This window comes from Danio rerio, chromosome 3 (assembly GCF_049306965.1).
Source record: "Danio rerio strain Tuebingen ecotype United States chromosome 3, GRCz12tu, whole genome shotgun sequence".
Classification (NCBI taxonomy): Eukaryota; Metazoa; Chordata; class Actinopteri; order Cypriniformes; family Danionidae; genus Danio; species Danio rerio.
In genome coordinates, this window is record NC_133178.1 from 59,156,054 (window position 1) to 59,170,384 (window position 14,331).

Below are 14,331 nucleotides of genomic sequence, written 5' to 3' on the forward strand. Positions count from 1 at the left end.
TAATTGGTGTCCAACAGTGTGTGGCTTAATTGTAACACCCTTTTACAACTAACCCCTCTGTGTCATGTTTTCCTCAAAACTGGCTAGAAGTCACTGTGTGTTTCTTGCATGTTTCAAAATGGTTTCATCTTTAACCCAGAAGACAGTGATCACAACAACATAAGGTTTTACGTACATGCTTTCACAGATTTTTTTAAAATAAAAAAAATACCCACTATAATAAAAATACTTTTATGCTGCAAAAATGGTTTCTCCTGTACTTCTCATCTAAATTTCGCCAAACTTTTTCCCTAATTGGCAGGAAAACGTCTGCTGACACTTCGGTAAAAATCTTGGAAGCATGCCATGGTTAACCCTGAGCAAATACCTTAAAACTCTGTGTTATGTTTAACCCCGAGTTACTTTGTGCCCTGCGCTCGGAGAGTATGGGTTTAACCAGCATCCTGGCCAAATTTGCCTACTGGCCTCTGTCCATCATGGCCTTGACCAAACTGATAACCATAGTTAAGTGCGAGCTTAGACTTCATTCGTTCATTTTTTTTTCGGCTTAGTCCCTTTATTAATCTGGGGTAGCTACACCGGAATGAACTGCCAACTTATTCAGCATATGCTTTACACAGTGGATGCCCTTCCAGCTGCAACCTATCACTAGGTAACATCCATACACACTCACTCACACATACACTACGGGCAATTTAACTCACCCATTTCACCTATACCACGTCTTTAGACTTGTGGAGAAAACTGGAGCACCTGGAGGAAATCCACACAAACATGAGGAGAACATGCAAACTCTACACAGGAATGCCAACTGAGGCTCAAACCAGCGACCTTCTTGCTGTGAGGCAATTGTGCTACCCACTGCGACACCATGGTGCCTATGAGCGTAGATTGGCAGGGAAATCAAGAGCTTTGCTTTCAGCTTAGTTCCTTGATTACCACAACAGATCTGCCTGTCAATCTCCCGTTCAACTCTTCTCTCAATTGTGAATAAAACTCGAATATACTTAAAACTCCTCCACCTAGGGCAAAGACTCATTATTAATTATTATTGTTATTTTTTTATTAATAATAATATTATTATTAGTAATAAAAGCAATAATGACTGGAGAGATAATTTCAATTGAAACTACATCCAATAAGTAATAAATAAATGTTTAATAAATAAGTATTTAACAATTTAACTTTTTTTTTTTTACAATTAATAAATGAACAGAATAGGTTTATTTAAATTATTAAATAAAATTAATACAATAAAAATTAAAACTGACCCCAAACATTTGACTGGTAGTGCTGGTATTTGCTAAATGGTTGAAAATTTTCCACTTCAAAAAACAAAAAACAAAGCGACCTTTAATTGGCAATGCACAATAGCAGCTTTTATTAACACTACATGTAAAAAAAAGGTCTCATTGCATTTTAATATTTTTCTCTCTCAAAATGTGCCATTAAGAAAAAAAAACATATGGAACATTAAAAACATGTAACATTATAAAAGCTACATTTGGAATATTTCAGTTTAAAACTGCATGCATTTTCTGTTACAATGATGTATATGCTCTGAACATGTGACCAGCATCAGGTCTAAGAGGGACATCTTGATAGTACAAAACACCTTCCTTGGCAGGCATATGCCAACAGCCCATATTTTATCAATCATTCATCCATTAAAAGTAAGAAAATAAATTAGATAATAAAAGTTTCCTCTTTAACAACATTTAAGAAAATAACCTTAAACCTAAACCACGCTATCCAAGAGAGTTAAATCATAAAATCACATCTTGCTGAAATAAGCTCAAAGAAATGATGGATTCGCAAAATGCAGGATGATAATCAGTTTTCATCTCAAAATAAAAAAGAAAGTTGCACAGCAATGTAATGAGATGGTTCTGTTAAAGACACCAAAGGAATAGTTCACCCCAAAAATTATTTCTGACTGGTATCAGAGAATCTTATGATACACTATCTGTCAAAAAATTTGATTGATGACAGCCCCGCCCCTTAAGGCGGGACTTACGAATTTTCCCACTCCTTTCATATAAACTTTATAATTCCAGTAACTAGATTCTTATCTATTTAATTAAATTAAATAATATATTTTAATTCTGGTAATAAGGTTCTTATCAAACTAATTAAATCATATTTCCAGTAATTTAAATGTAATCAAACGAAAATACTAAATTTATTGTAATCTGAAAATAACGGTAATTGTATTCTAATCAAATCAATTAAATTATATATTATAATACTTATATTCTAATCAAATTAATTAAACTAAAATATAATATTGATAATTAAATTCTATCAAAATGAATTAAATTCTTTCTGTAATTAGAACCATTATTATATTTTGATTATATTATTATAAATATATTATTTAGATTAAAGTGTTAATATTATTGTATTATATTAAATTATGAATATAAATATATTACTTTATTTTATAATTAGTAAACTGTCACTATAAACATTTCCTTATGTTTAACCTTATACTTTTCGCGGTTTCTGTTATTAGATCATTTATTATACTATAATTAATCAACTATTACCATAAACATTTACTGTTCAGCCTTATACTATTCTGTGTTTCTCCTATGTGTTTGCTGTATGTGTGCGTGTGTGTGTTGAAAAGGTGACAGCCGACGCTTTGTTTCAGTAGAGCTTAATGCAAACAATAAATAAAATAATTGCCTACGTTAAATTTTGTCCCTATAATTTATTATTATTATATTCTATCGCACTGTGTTATCCAGTGGCTTTATGTGTAACATATGTACAGCATTAACATGATTGTTTATCATATATCATATAATACATAGAATATAATATAAACAAACAATTATACAAAAATCTATTTTTGTTTTGTTTATGGAAAAACTGAAATATGTTATTCTACGTTATATTGATTTCCAGTTGTATTGGATATCAATGCACTATGCAATTTAAGGTCGAGAGTAATTTTTAAACATATTTGACATCTCTCTTAGTAATGACTATCAAACATTTTAATATTATAATAAATTAATTATGTTTGATTACATTTAAATTACTGGAATAATAATTTAATTCGTTAGACACAAATCTAATTACCGGAGTTATAATATACCATTTAATTTATTTAAATAGATAAGAATCTAATTACCGGAATTCTAAAATGTATATAAAAGGGGTGGGGCTTAAAGCGGAAGTCCCAGCTTAAAGGGCAGGGATGTCATCAATCACATTTTTTGACAGATGTTATATCATAAGACTCTCTGGTATCAAAAAATGTCCCACATATCCTGTGCACTATATTTTAAATCAACTTAATAAATGATATCATTGTACGCATCAAAATTAAGCATAGTGCTCTGTTTACTTCTAATCTAGATGCTATTTTGTGCTCTCATGATTGCAAAACTCTTTGGCTTAATTGATGTAAGGTTTGTTATGACATGTTCACACAGAATATTTGAATGAAAAGTAAGAAATGCATTATTTAATAATGATTTTAAACTGAACGCATTCCTCACATAGACATTTAATCATTTCAAAAGATTAATACACGAGTCCTACTAACTTTTTTGTAGTTGTGCGTCTTTGATGTGTCTGGACACAATATACAAAAGAGTGTGTTAAACATTCTGGTTAGTATCTACTATTGTGTTACACGCACGCACGCATAGACGGAATGTGAACATGAATAAATGTCATGCATCATTTTCGGTCAAACTATTCCTTTAAAGGCTTTCAGCAGCAAAAGTATAAGGCGAAACCTTAAACGTTAGACTCTCATCAGGACCAAAACGCACAGCACAGTGTCATTTAAATAGGCACAATGGCCACTTCAACCAATTATCAACCATCAAAGTATGTACAAAAATATATATTGAAAAATAAGTTCTCTCTCACCAAGCATGACTCATTGCACAGTTGGATTCTTGTGTTCACTTCAAGTGTTTACCAAAAATCTCTCGCCTTCCAATCACTTTCAAATGAGAAGAAACGCACTGACACACTACAGAGTTTTTGCGGGCACACCAATGAAGCCCAAACCATCTTTCTCAAGCAGGATCATGACCTTTTCAGGGCTCTTTCAGATGAGAACCGCTGTCTACATTGAGCGAGTAAGGCACTAAAATGGTACGGTAGCTATGCGGGACAGAGCCCAGGCACTGCAGGCCCAGACTACATCCACACACAGACACTGCTTTTCCCTGGAATGTGTCCGGAAAGGTCCATCAGTCATTTGGCACTATGGAGCTCCAGTCTTCTCTGGGCCCGTCTGTGTGTGCTCTGAGGGTGCTGCCATTTCAGACAGTGCATCTGGTAATTCATGCAGAGATTCTGATATCTGACTGGACGATGACAGGCCTGAAGGCTCTGATGCACAGCTGTGCTGTGTGGATGAAGTCTGTGGCACACACTGCATTATAGTGTGGTGTGCAAGCAGTTCAGACACATGGTAGTAGGGCAGGAAAGATCGCTCCACAGCACAGTACCGCATGGCCAGGTGTGTGTGCTGCAGAAGAAGAGGGAAACGGGAGGTAAAGTAGAACACAAATTCATCAGGTATGGTTCCCAATGTCTGCTGGACGTCCTCCGGTAATTCCCGGTAGTGGTGTTTCTACGAGAGAAAAGATTGAATAATTCACAATTTGTTAAAATAGACCATCTATTTTATTTAATAGTAGTTTTTTTTCTTTGCTACACAACATTTCTAGAATGTTAAAAACAGAACCTTCTATGATGGTTATTTTTTTGTATTGTCAATATATATTTAAATTAAAACGTACCTTATTTCTCATGGCACGTAATAGATCTCTGACCGATCCACCTTTGTAAGAGCGAAATTTGCGTAGATCTGTAAAAAGGAACACTAAATCAGAGTGGTTGGCAAAGAAGTTTTACATGAAATCTTATATTAAAGAGCCCCTATTAGGGGTTTTTGAAAATGACCTTCCATGCAGTGTGTAACACAGCACTAATAAAGTGAAATATCCAGCCAAGGTTCAAATCTGAAAGTGCACAGTGTTTAAAACTATTGATTCATCTTTAAAGGAGTAACAAGTCTTTAGCCGTGTTGGCGTGACATCGATACAGAACTCAAGCCCCGCCCATTTGGTAAGTGTGCAAACCTGGGAAAATTGAAACCTCCGGATCTGCCCACAAACACTATAGCAGATCTCAGTTGAATCAAGTCGCATAAATGCTGTGCTCTGAAGTGTAATCGAAAGTTAGTGTTATTTTTCCTACCCAAACATGTTCATGGATCAGTTTCTTCCTCCATTTCACAAGTGTAAATAAATGCGATTAAAATGGCTGCCTTCTTGTTTTCTCTAGCTTGCCATTTATGTATTGTGTTTTGTTACTTGTAACCGCTTGTACTGTATCTGGTTAACTCTTTATATTCTCACATCACGTCCAAAGCCATGTTGAAAATGCAACGCGTGCTGCTTTGTTTACGAATTTCAACGCGTTTGTGAGCTCACAACCTACTGCCATTTGTCATCAATATGGCCACCGTCAGCTGTTCCTACACATGTGCAGCGGTCAAGTTTCAAAATAGTTCAGCTTTTGCCACTGTGTGGATTAATACTGAATGTATGTCTTCGTTTTTACCTATGGTTAAGAATAGAGCAATATGCTGGTGTTTAACTGCACTGCTTTAATGCACTCCTACATTGGGCTCACACATACAATCTACACTCTGACTACTTGTTGATAAGCCATGCTGGGCATTTCTTTCGGTCTCGTGCTGAATGCAGACAACCAATCGCAACAGACTGAGTCATCGGAGAAATCAGTGCAGATTAGCATTGCACTAAGGAGGGGTTTAGGAACAAATGAATCGCATGAACGAATTATATGGGAGTCACTGGGATAATTAGGTAAAAATAAATACATATTATAAAATATATTTGCATAGATATTAGCCTGTTGTTGGAGACACCTAAAACCAAACTATGACCCTTTTTAATGCATAATAGAGGCTTTTTAAGAAAGAACACTTGAATAATGGATTTAACTTTTAAGTGTTAAAACAATTAGAAACTAAAGTCAGCAAAAATCCAGAGCTCACCAGTCTGTAGAGGCACTGTGATATGATCCCTCCAATCACCTTTCACCACCACCCGTCCTCCTCTCTCTAGTTGTCTCACGATTGGTCCATCTAATGGCTCCTTCTCAATTCTATCGCTCACATCCTGAGAAACAGAAACAAAAATTGACATTTGTCATGACAATTAACTTTATTATTGTCATAAAGTTTCCTGTGATCCACCTACAATATTATCATCAAAGTGTGTCAAAATTAAAAACTAAATGTCCATTTCTACCCTGTTTTGACCCTCTAAATTGAACATGGTCCAGACATGTCTCCTGTAAGAGTTCAAAGTAAAGGACCTCTGTTTTGACTGGGTAAAATATTTGCATATGAAATAAATATCACAAACAAGCAACCTTTGAAACGGGATTATGACTCCAATTAACTAAACAAGGAAACTGTGGACTGGACAGTAAGGGCTGCACAAAATATCATTTCAGCATCGATGTCTCAATGCGAGCATGTGCAGGATTGTTAATGATCAGTAATAATGAGTAAAACTGTTGGGTAACGTGTACTTACTTTTTGAGTACATTTAAAAATGTGTACTTTTAATCTTGCTTAAGTAAATTATTTCTTTGCTACATTTGGCGGCGTTCCTAGATTAATGTCAAATGATAATAAATATGATTCATGACTTGTTTGCAAATATCGCGAGACACTGCATTGGAAAGGTTGTGTTGCGAGAGGTTGCTACAGAGATGAGTGTCCTGCTTTCGGTTAGAGCACGTGCGCATATGTTGGAATGATGGCTGAAGTGGAGGAAGACATGCTAGTTTATACTGCGGTCATGCAGTATAACAATGGTGTTTATATATATATATATATATATATATATATATATATATATATATATATATATATATATATATATATATATATATATAAATATGTGTTTGTGTGTAAAGTCAGAATTATTAGCCCCCTATATATTTGTCCCCAATTTCTGTTTAACAGAAAGATTTTATCAACACTACACATATTTTAGCCATGATGACAGTACATACTATTTTACTAGCTTTTTTTTCAAGATACTAGTATTCAGCTTAAAATGACTTTTAAGCTAGGTTCATTCGACAAGTTAGGGTAATTAGGCAAGTCATTAAGGATGGCTTATTCTGTAGACAATCAAATATTAATAAAATGTTTATTTAAACATTTTTAAAATGTAATATTTTAAAAAGAAATTCACAGGAGGGTGAAAAAATTAATATATGTATGTATATATATATATATATATATATATATATATATATATATATATATATATATATGTATGTATGTATATGTATGCATGTATGTATATATATATATATATATATATATATATATATATATATATATATATATATATATATATATATATATATAGTTGCATACCGTAATAAATTCCAAATTCTCCTCCTTGCATTTAGATCCTTAAATAGCCTAGCTCCCTCTTATCTTTGCAACACACTTGTCCTCTACATCCCTACTCGCTTACTACGTTCCTCTGACTCTGGCCTTCTTGCTGTCCCTTGGTACCACCTCTCTTCAATGGGGGGCAGATCATTTAGTGTCATTGTACCAAAACTTTGGAACTCTCTACCACGCTCACTTTGTTCTGATAGTATCAAAGAATTTAAATCTTTACTTAAAACTTACCTGTTTTATGAATGTTACACTTCTGATTTGATAAACTGACCACTTTGTTTGATCAACCTGTACTCTGCATATTTGACTTCTTGTATGTTTGTGAACCTAATCTTGTCCTAATGTCTGTTCTACTATCTTTTTGTTACATTTACTGTAAAGTGTCCTTGAGCTCTGGAAGAGCCTTATATAAATAAAAATGTATTATTATTATATAACACACTGTCTGTGTTAGGAAGAATAACAGACGGGTTGAGCTCAAAATAACACAAAATGCGTTATCATTATCTAGACACATAGGTGTGTTAAGAAATAACACAGGTTGTGTCCGATTTCAGAGCTTATTGCCCTGTGACCTATTGTTTTTTTTACTAATGAATCAATGGACGCCTCACAGCAAGAGGATCCCTGGTTCGAGCCCCGGCTGAGTCAGTTGGCATTTCTGTGATGAGTTTGCATGTTCTCCACGTGTTCGTGTGGGTTTCCTCCAGGTGCTCCAGTTTCCTCCACAAGCCCAAAGTCATGCGGTACAGGTGAATTAGGTAGGCTAAATTGTCTGTAGTGTATGTGTGTGAATGGGTGTGTATGGATGTTTCCCAGTGATTAGTTGCGGCTAGAAGGGTATTTGCTGCATAAAACATATGCTGGCAGTTCATTCTGCTGTGGCGACCTCAGATTAATAAAGGGACCAAGCCGAAAAGAAAATGAATGAATAAATAATGAATCAACAAACCTGAAAGAAATGCAGCTGTTTTTCAAGACTCCAGAAAAAGGGGTGTTTCAGCACTCTGTCAGCCGAGGGTCTCTTCTCAGGCTCCATGTTTAACATCTGTTCAATCAGGTTTCGGGCCACAATACTCTCTGCATGACACAGCAGGGATAAATACATGATAAAAATGACTGCAAAATACATTTTAGTCTAAGATGAGCTGGTGCTTTGTAGTGCAAGAGGTTGCGTGGTGGTCTTACCATGTCTGTTAGGATCTAAGTGGTCCAGAGAATAGGCACCAAGTAAAATGTTTGCTTGCCGTTGCAAGGATTTTCCAAAGGGGTGGAAGCCTTCAGATACCACATAATAAAACACACATCCTGCAGAGAAGATGTCCACCATGCAGGTCTGAAATATCAGAAAGAGGCCAAAATGTCATTATCTAGCTAACCAACCTTTCTAGACTACTCAATCGGGATTGGGGCAATTGATGCATTAAGAATTTTTGTCAATTAGCAGATAAACAGTTCATTGCCACTGGAAGCCAGTTTCATCTTGCTTGTGACTTTGCACCTCTATTGTCTTTGATTTCTACGCAACATTGCATTGAGAGAAAATTGTTACCTGACAACGTCTGAAAATATGGACAAATGTAATTATTTCTAACATTATCAGGAATTCAATTGAATTTAATTATGTGTCATGCACTAACAATGAACAACATTTCACAACATGAACACTAATATATTTACAAGTTGTCTCAACTAAAGTGTGGTCATACTAGAGCTTGAGCTTGGAAAATTCTGCTGTTTGGCGCAGAAAATGGTACAGGATAAAACAAGACATCAATTAGACATTGATAAAGCAGGTAATCGCTCTGTATTTTACATTTCTGTACAGAGAGGTCAGTTCACAAGCTTGATCTTTCGGATGCAGCAATGTGCAAAGCTTGTCACACGAGGGGCTCTATTTGAATGATCTTGGCACAAAGTCTAAAGCGCAGGGCACAAAAGCATTAAGGGCATGTCCAAACACACTTTTGCTATATATTGCGCCAGGTATATGATAGGGCCCGAGCTTGCATTTCAGATTTGTTGCATTTCCATGAATGGAAGTCAACGTATTGTGCTAAACATTGTATTGAACAAACACAAACAATATACAAAAAGATGTGTATGAGTTCAAATGTAAAGAATCATAACAAGATGGATAGTTTTTAATAACTATTGTTAAAAATATAAACCTTCCATTACAGTGTTACTAACGATTGAATTCATGCACAAAGTGTGGCCACTTAATAAAGGTTTGATGTCAATTATTTAAGTCTTTGCATGTTCCTTCTTTTACCTCTAGATTCCACTGATCAGTGAAAACAAGATAAGACGGTGATCATTTTAAAACGCATACATTTTGATTTAGTTCCACATGACATCTACATATTCTATCCTCTAGCAGTAAAAAACAAAGCATTATGAAAATACACTATTTTATTTTGGAGACTCTGGTGTTGGGTTTTAGTGCAGACAAAGTGAAATTTAACCTTTTGAAAAGGAGAGCATGGCTATCTCTCGTCTTTTGGACTACTGTGAATCATTCCCTTATTTGTCCATTGATATGACCTATACACAAGCAGTAGACTTTTGCATGGATGGCAAGCACATACATGCGCACATACCCAGTGAGCATGACCCATCTCAGGCATTTTAGTGTGTATAGTGTGGATAGAGAGCATTTTTCTGGAACTCAAAATAAATGCAAGTGTGGATGAAGAACCTTTTTTTGTGTGTGTTTTGAGCATGAATGGGTTGATGGTGTAAAACTGATACACAGCTTGGTGTTCGAGCTCTTACAGGGTTGTGCTTTGCATCCTCACTGAGTACTTCAGGAGCAATCCAGCCCTCGGTGCCTGGCACTCCTGACTTCCTGCTGAAGCTGTGTCTGCCCACTGCCAGCTTCTTACACAGGCCGAAGTCAGAGATCATGGCCTTCACACGTCCATGCATGTTCGGCATTGACACCAGGATATTGTGTGGCTTCAGATCTCTGTGGACTACCAAACCAAGAGAAAAATATTAATGCTGCATCAAAAATATAAGTAAAAATAAAAGAAATATTATTACGAATTATTTAACCACAAAGGTCTGTCTATTAAAAAAAATGTATTACAGATAATATTTACCTATATTAAGAGAATGTAAATGAGCCAGTCCAGACATGGTTTGCTCTAGCAGTGTCACTGGCTCCAAACCGTGACGGTTAAAATCCTTTCTTTCCACATACTAAAAGTGAATAAACAAAACAGTAAAATAATTGAGCTAAATAACAGTTACAGTGCATCCGGAAAGTATCCATAGCGCTTCACGTTTTCCACATTTTTTTATGTTACAACCTTATTCCAAAAGGGATTAAATTAATATATTTCCTCAAAATTGTACACACAATACCCCATAATGACAATGTGAAAAAAAAAAATTTTAAATTAAAAAAATTCAAATTTTTAAATTGTTGTAAATTTATTAAAAATAAAAAAACCTGAAAAATCACATGTACATCAGTATTCACAGCCTTTGCTCAAGACTTTGTTGATGCACGTTTGGCAGCAATTACAGCCTCAAGTATTTTTGAATATGATGCCATAGCTTGGCACACCTAACTTTGGGAATTTTTTGCTTATTCCTCTTTGCAGTAACTCTCAAGCTCTATCAGGTTGGGTGGGAAGCTACACTGTACAGCCATTTTCGGATCTCTCCAGAGATGTTCAATAAGATTTAAGTCTCAGCTCTGGCTAAGCCAATCAAGGACATTTGCCGAGTTGTTGTGAAGCCACTCCATTGATATTTTGGCAGTGTGCTTTGAGTCATTGTCCTGCTGGAAGAAGAACCGTCGCCCCAGTCTGAGGTCAAAAGCACTGAAGCAGGTTTTCATTCAGGATGTCTCTGTGCTTTGCTGCATTCATCTTTTCCTCTATCCTGACTAGTCTTCCAGTTCCTGCTGCTGAAAAACATTCCCTCAGCATGATGCTGCCACCACCAGCATGATGAGTGGTGCCTGGTTTTCTCCAAATGTAACACCTGGCATTCACTTCAAAGAGTTCAATTTTAGTCTCATCAGACCACAGACTTTTGTTTCTTATGGTCTGAGAGTCTTTCAGATGCCTTTTAGCAAATTCCAGGCGGGGAGTGTCTTCCGTCTGGCCACTCTACCATGCAGGCCTGATTGGTGGATTGCTGCACAGATGGTTGTCCTTCTGTAAGGTTCTCCTCTCTCTATAGAAGAATGCTGGAGCTCAGACAGAGTGACCATCAGGTTATTGATCACCTCCCTGACTAAGACCCTTCTCCCCTGATCACTCAGCTTAGATGGCCGGCAAGCTCTTGGAAGAGCCCTGGTGGTTCCAAACATCTTCCACTTATGGAGGATGGAGGCCACTGTTCTCACTGGAACGTTCAGAGCAGCAGAAATTTTTCTGTAACCTTCAGCCTTGTGCCTCAAGACAATCCTGTCTCGGAGGTCTACAGACAATTCCTTTGTCTTCATGCTTGGTTTGTGCTTTGACATGCACTGTCAACACTGGGCCCTTATATAGACAGGTGTATGCCTTTTCAAATCATGTCCAATCAACTGAATTTACCACACGTGAACTCCAATTAAACATCACAAGAATGATCAGTGGAAACAGAATGTACATGAGCTCAAGTTAGAGCTTCACGGTAAAGGCTGTGAATACTGATGTACATGTGATTTTTCAGCTTTTTTATTTTTAATAAATTTGCAACAATTTCAAAAAAATCTTTTTTTTACATTGTCATTATGGGGTTTTGTGTGTAGAATTTTGAGGAAATAAATTAATTTAACTCAATTTGGAATAAGACTGCAACATATTAAAATTTAGAAAAAGTAAAGCGCTATCAATACTTTCCGGATACACTGTATATTTTACAAAATTGCATTTAACAAAATGTTGGTAGCATTTGAAAAAATAATGATCCAATAGTTAATGCTAGTCTACATGAACAATTTTGAACAACATGTATTAACCAGTTCAACATTTGCTAATGCATTTTTTGAAATCCATTTTTAAAATGCATTTGAAAACAAATGTATTTAAAAAGTTCACATAAGTTAATGCACTTTGAGTTAACATGAACTAACAATGGACAGCTTGATTTTTTGAACTACCATTAACAAAATGAGTAAAATAAATACTGCAATAAATGTATTGCTCATTGATGGTTCATAGTACATGCATAACTAATAGACCATAAAAATAAACAATGTATGGTAGATTGTGGATGCTTTGCAAACTTTTGCATGAAGTTAAAAGTCCATTTGTAACTCTCTGAATTAAAGGGATTTAAATTTATATTTTATTAAATCGTGCTTGGGAGGCTCAGTGATTAGCACTGTTGCCTCATAGCAAGAAGGTCGCTGGTTTGAGTGCCAGCTGGATCAGTTGGCATTTGTGTGTGGAGTTTGCATGTTCTCCCTGTGTTCGCAAGGGTTTCCTCCGGGTGCTCCGGTTTCCCCCACAGTCCAAAGACATGCACTATACAGTTGATATCAGAATTATTAGCCCCCCTTTAAATTTCTTTTTTTTTAATATTTGCTAAATAATGTTTAACAGAGCAAGGAAATGTTCACAGTATGTCTGATAATATTTTGTTCTTCTGGAGAAAGTCTTATTTGTTTTATTCCGGCTAGAATAAAAGCAGTTTTTTATTTTTTAAGAACAATTTTAAGGCGCTCAATTTTTTATATATTTTTCTACTATATATATATATATATATATATATATATATATATATATATATATATATATATATATATATATAATTTATTTATTTTTTTTGATAGTCTACAGAACAAACCATCGTTATACAATAACTTGCCTAATTACCCATTATTTACTGTCAACATGGCAAAGATAAAAGAAAACAGTTACTAGAGATGAGTTATTAAAACTATCATGATTAGAAATGTGTTGACAAAATCTTCTCTCCGTTAAACAGAAATTAGAAAAAAAAAATGAACAAGGGCTAAAAATTCATGGGGGGCTAATAATTCTGACTTCAATTGTAGGTGAATTGAATAAGCTAACTTGGCCGTAGTGTATGTGTGTATTTGAGTGTGCATGGATGTTTCCCAGTACTGGGTGGCGGCTGGAAGGGCATCCGCTGTGTAAAACATATGCTGAATAAGTTGGCGGTTCATCCACTGTGGTGATTCCTGATTAAGCCGAAGGAAAATGAATGAATGAATAAATCATGCTTGATAACAGGGTCATCACATTTTGTCAGTTCAAGCAAATTACTTGGATTGCCCTAAAAATGTATATGTTAAGGCAAACATGGAAAATTATTAGAAAAGTGGATGTTTTTATGATGCAATATTTTTAGATAACGTAATTATACTTTACAGTTTGGCCTCATTTGTTAAAATGTACTTTGTTAATATTTGTTAATATAGTGAAATGTATGATATTGCAACATTCATTGCGGGCTCTCTGACCTGAAACATCAATGAAATGTCAGGTGGTGTGTCTCTCATACCTCTTGTAATGTGGAGTTGCACAGTTCTATGGCGATGTACTGAAACTGGCGATCTCTCTCAGTGCAGAAGTAGCGAATCACATTTGGATGCTCGTCTGATTCACGCAGCAGCTGAACCTCACGGTCAGCAAAGCTAAAGCATTCTGGGAGAATCCTCTTCACAGCCACTGGACGATTATCAAACTGTCCCCTGAAATTATACAAAGAGAAGATTTTTCCACTGTAGAGTACAAACATACTATACTCGCACAACCAAAGATTAGTAATTGTGTATATAATGTACATAAAGTTTGTATACAATGCTTTGAATAGTTTTTATATTATTATTTAGATGTCAATTCCAATGCTGGAATTTT

General features: G+C 35.4%; 1 protein-coding gene across 3 annotated transcripts in view; it reads right to left on the bottom strand.

Annotated features, from left to right (window-relative positions):
- Nucleotides 1–1,352: 1,352 nt before the first annotated feature.
- ern1 (endoplasmic reticulum to nucleus signaling 1) overlaps nucleotides 1,353–14,331 on the bottom strand; it is a 54,950-nt gene continuing 41,971 nt past the window's right edge. Inside the window, exons 15-23 of one of the 3 annotated variants that reach the window (XR_012399486.1) lie at nucleotides 13,976–14,165; nucleotides 10,606–10,705; nucleotides 10,277–10,476; nucleotides 8,687–8,834; nucleotides 8,451–8,578; nucleotides 6,062–6,185; nucleotides 4,776–4,843; nucleotides 3,107–4,606; nucleotides 1,353–2,072 (exon numbers count right to left, since the gene is read on the bottom strand). Coding sequence is in view for 1 of the 3 variants with exons in the window: in NM_001423672.1 (NP_001410601.1) it covers nucleotides 4,235–4,606; nucleotides 4,776–4,843; nucleotides 6,062–6,185; nucleotides 8,451–8,578; nucleotides 8,687–8,834; nucleotides 10,277–10,476; nucleotides 10,606–10,705; nucleotides 13,976–14,165 (1,330 nt within the window). In the remaining 2 variants the exon portion in view is untranslated. 3 annotated transcript variants of the gene reach the window in all.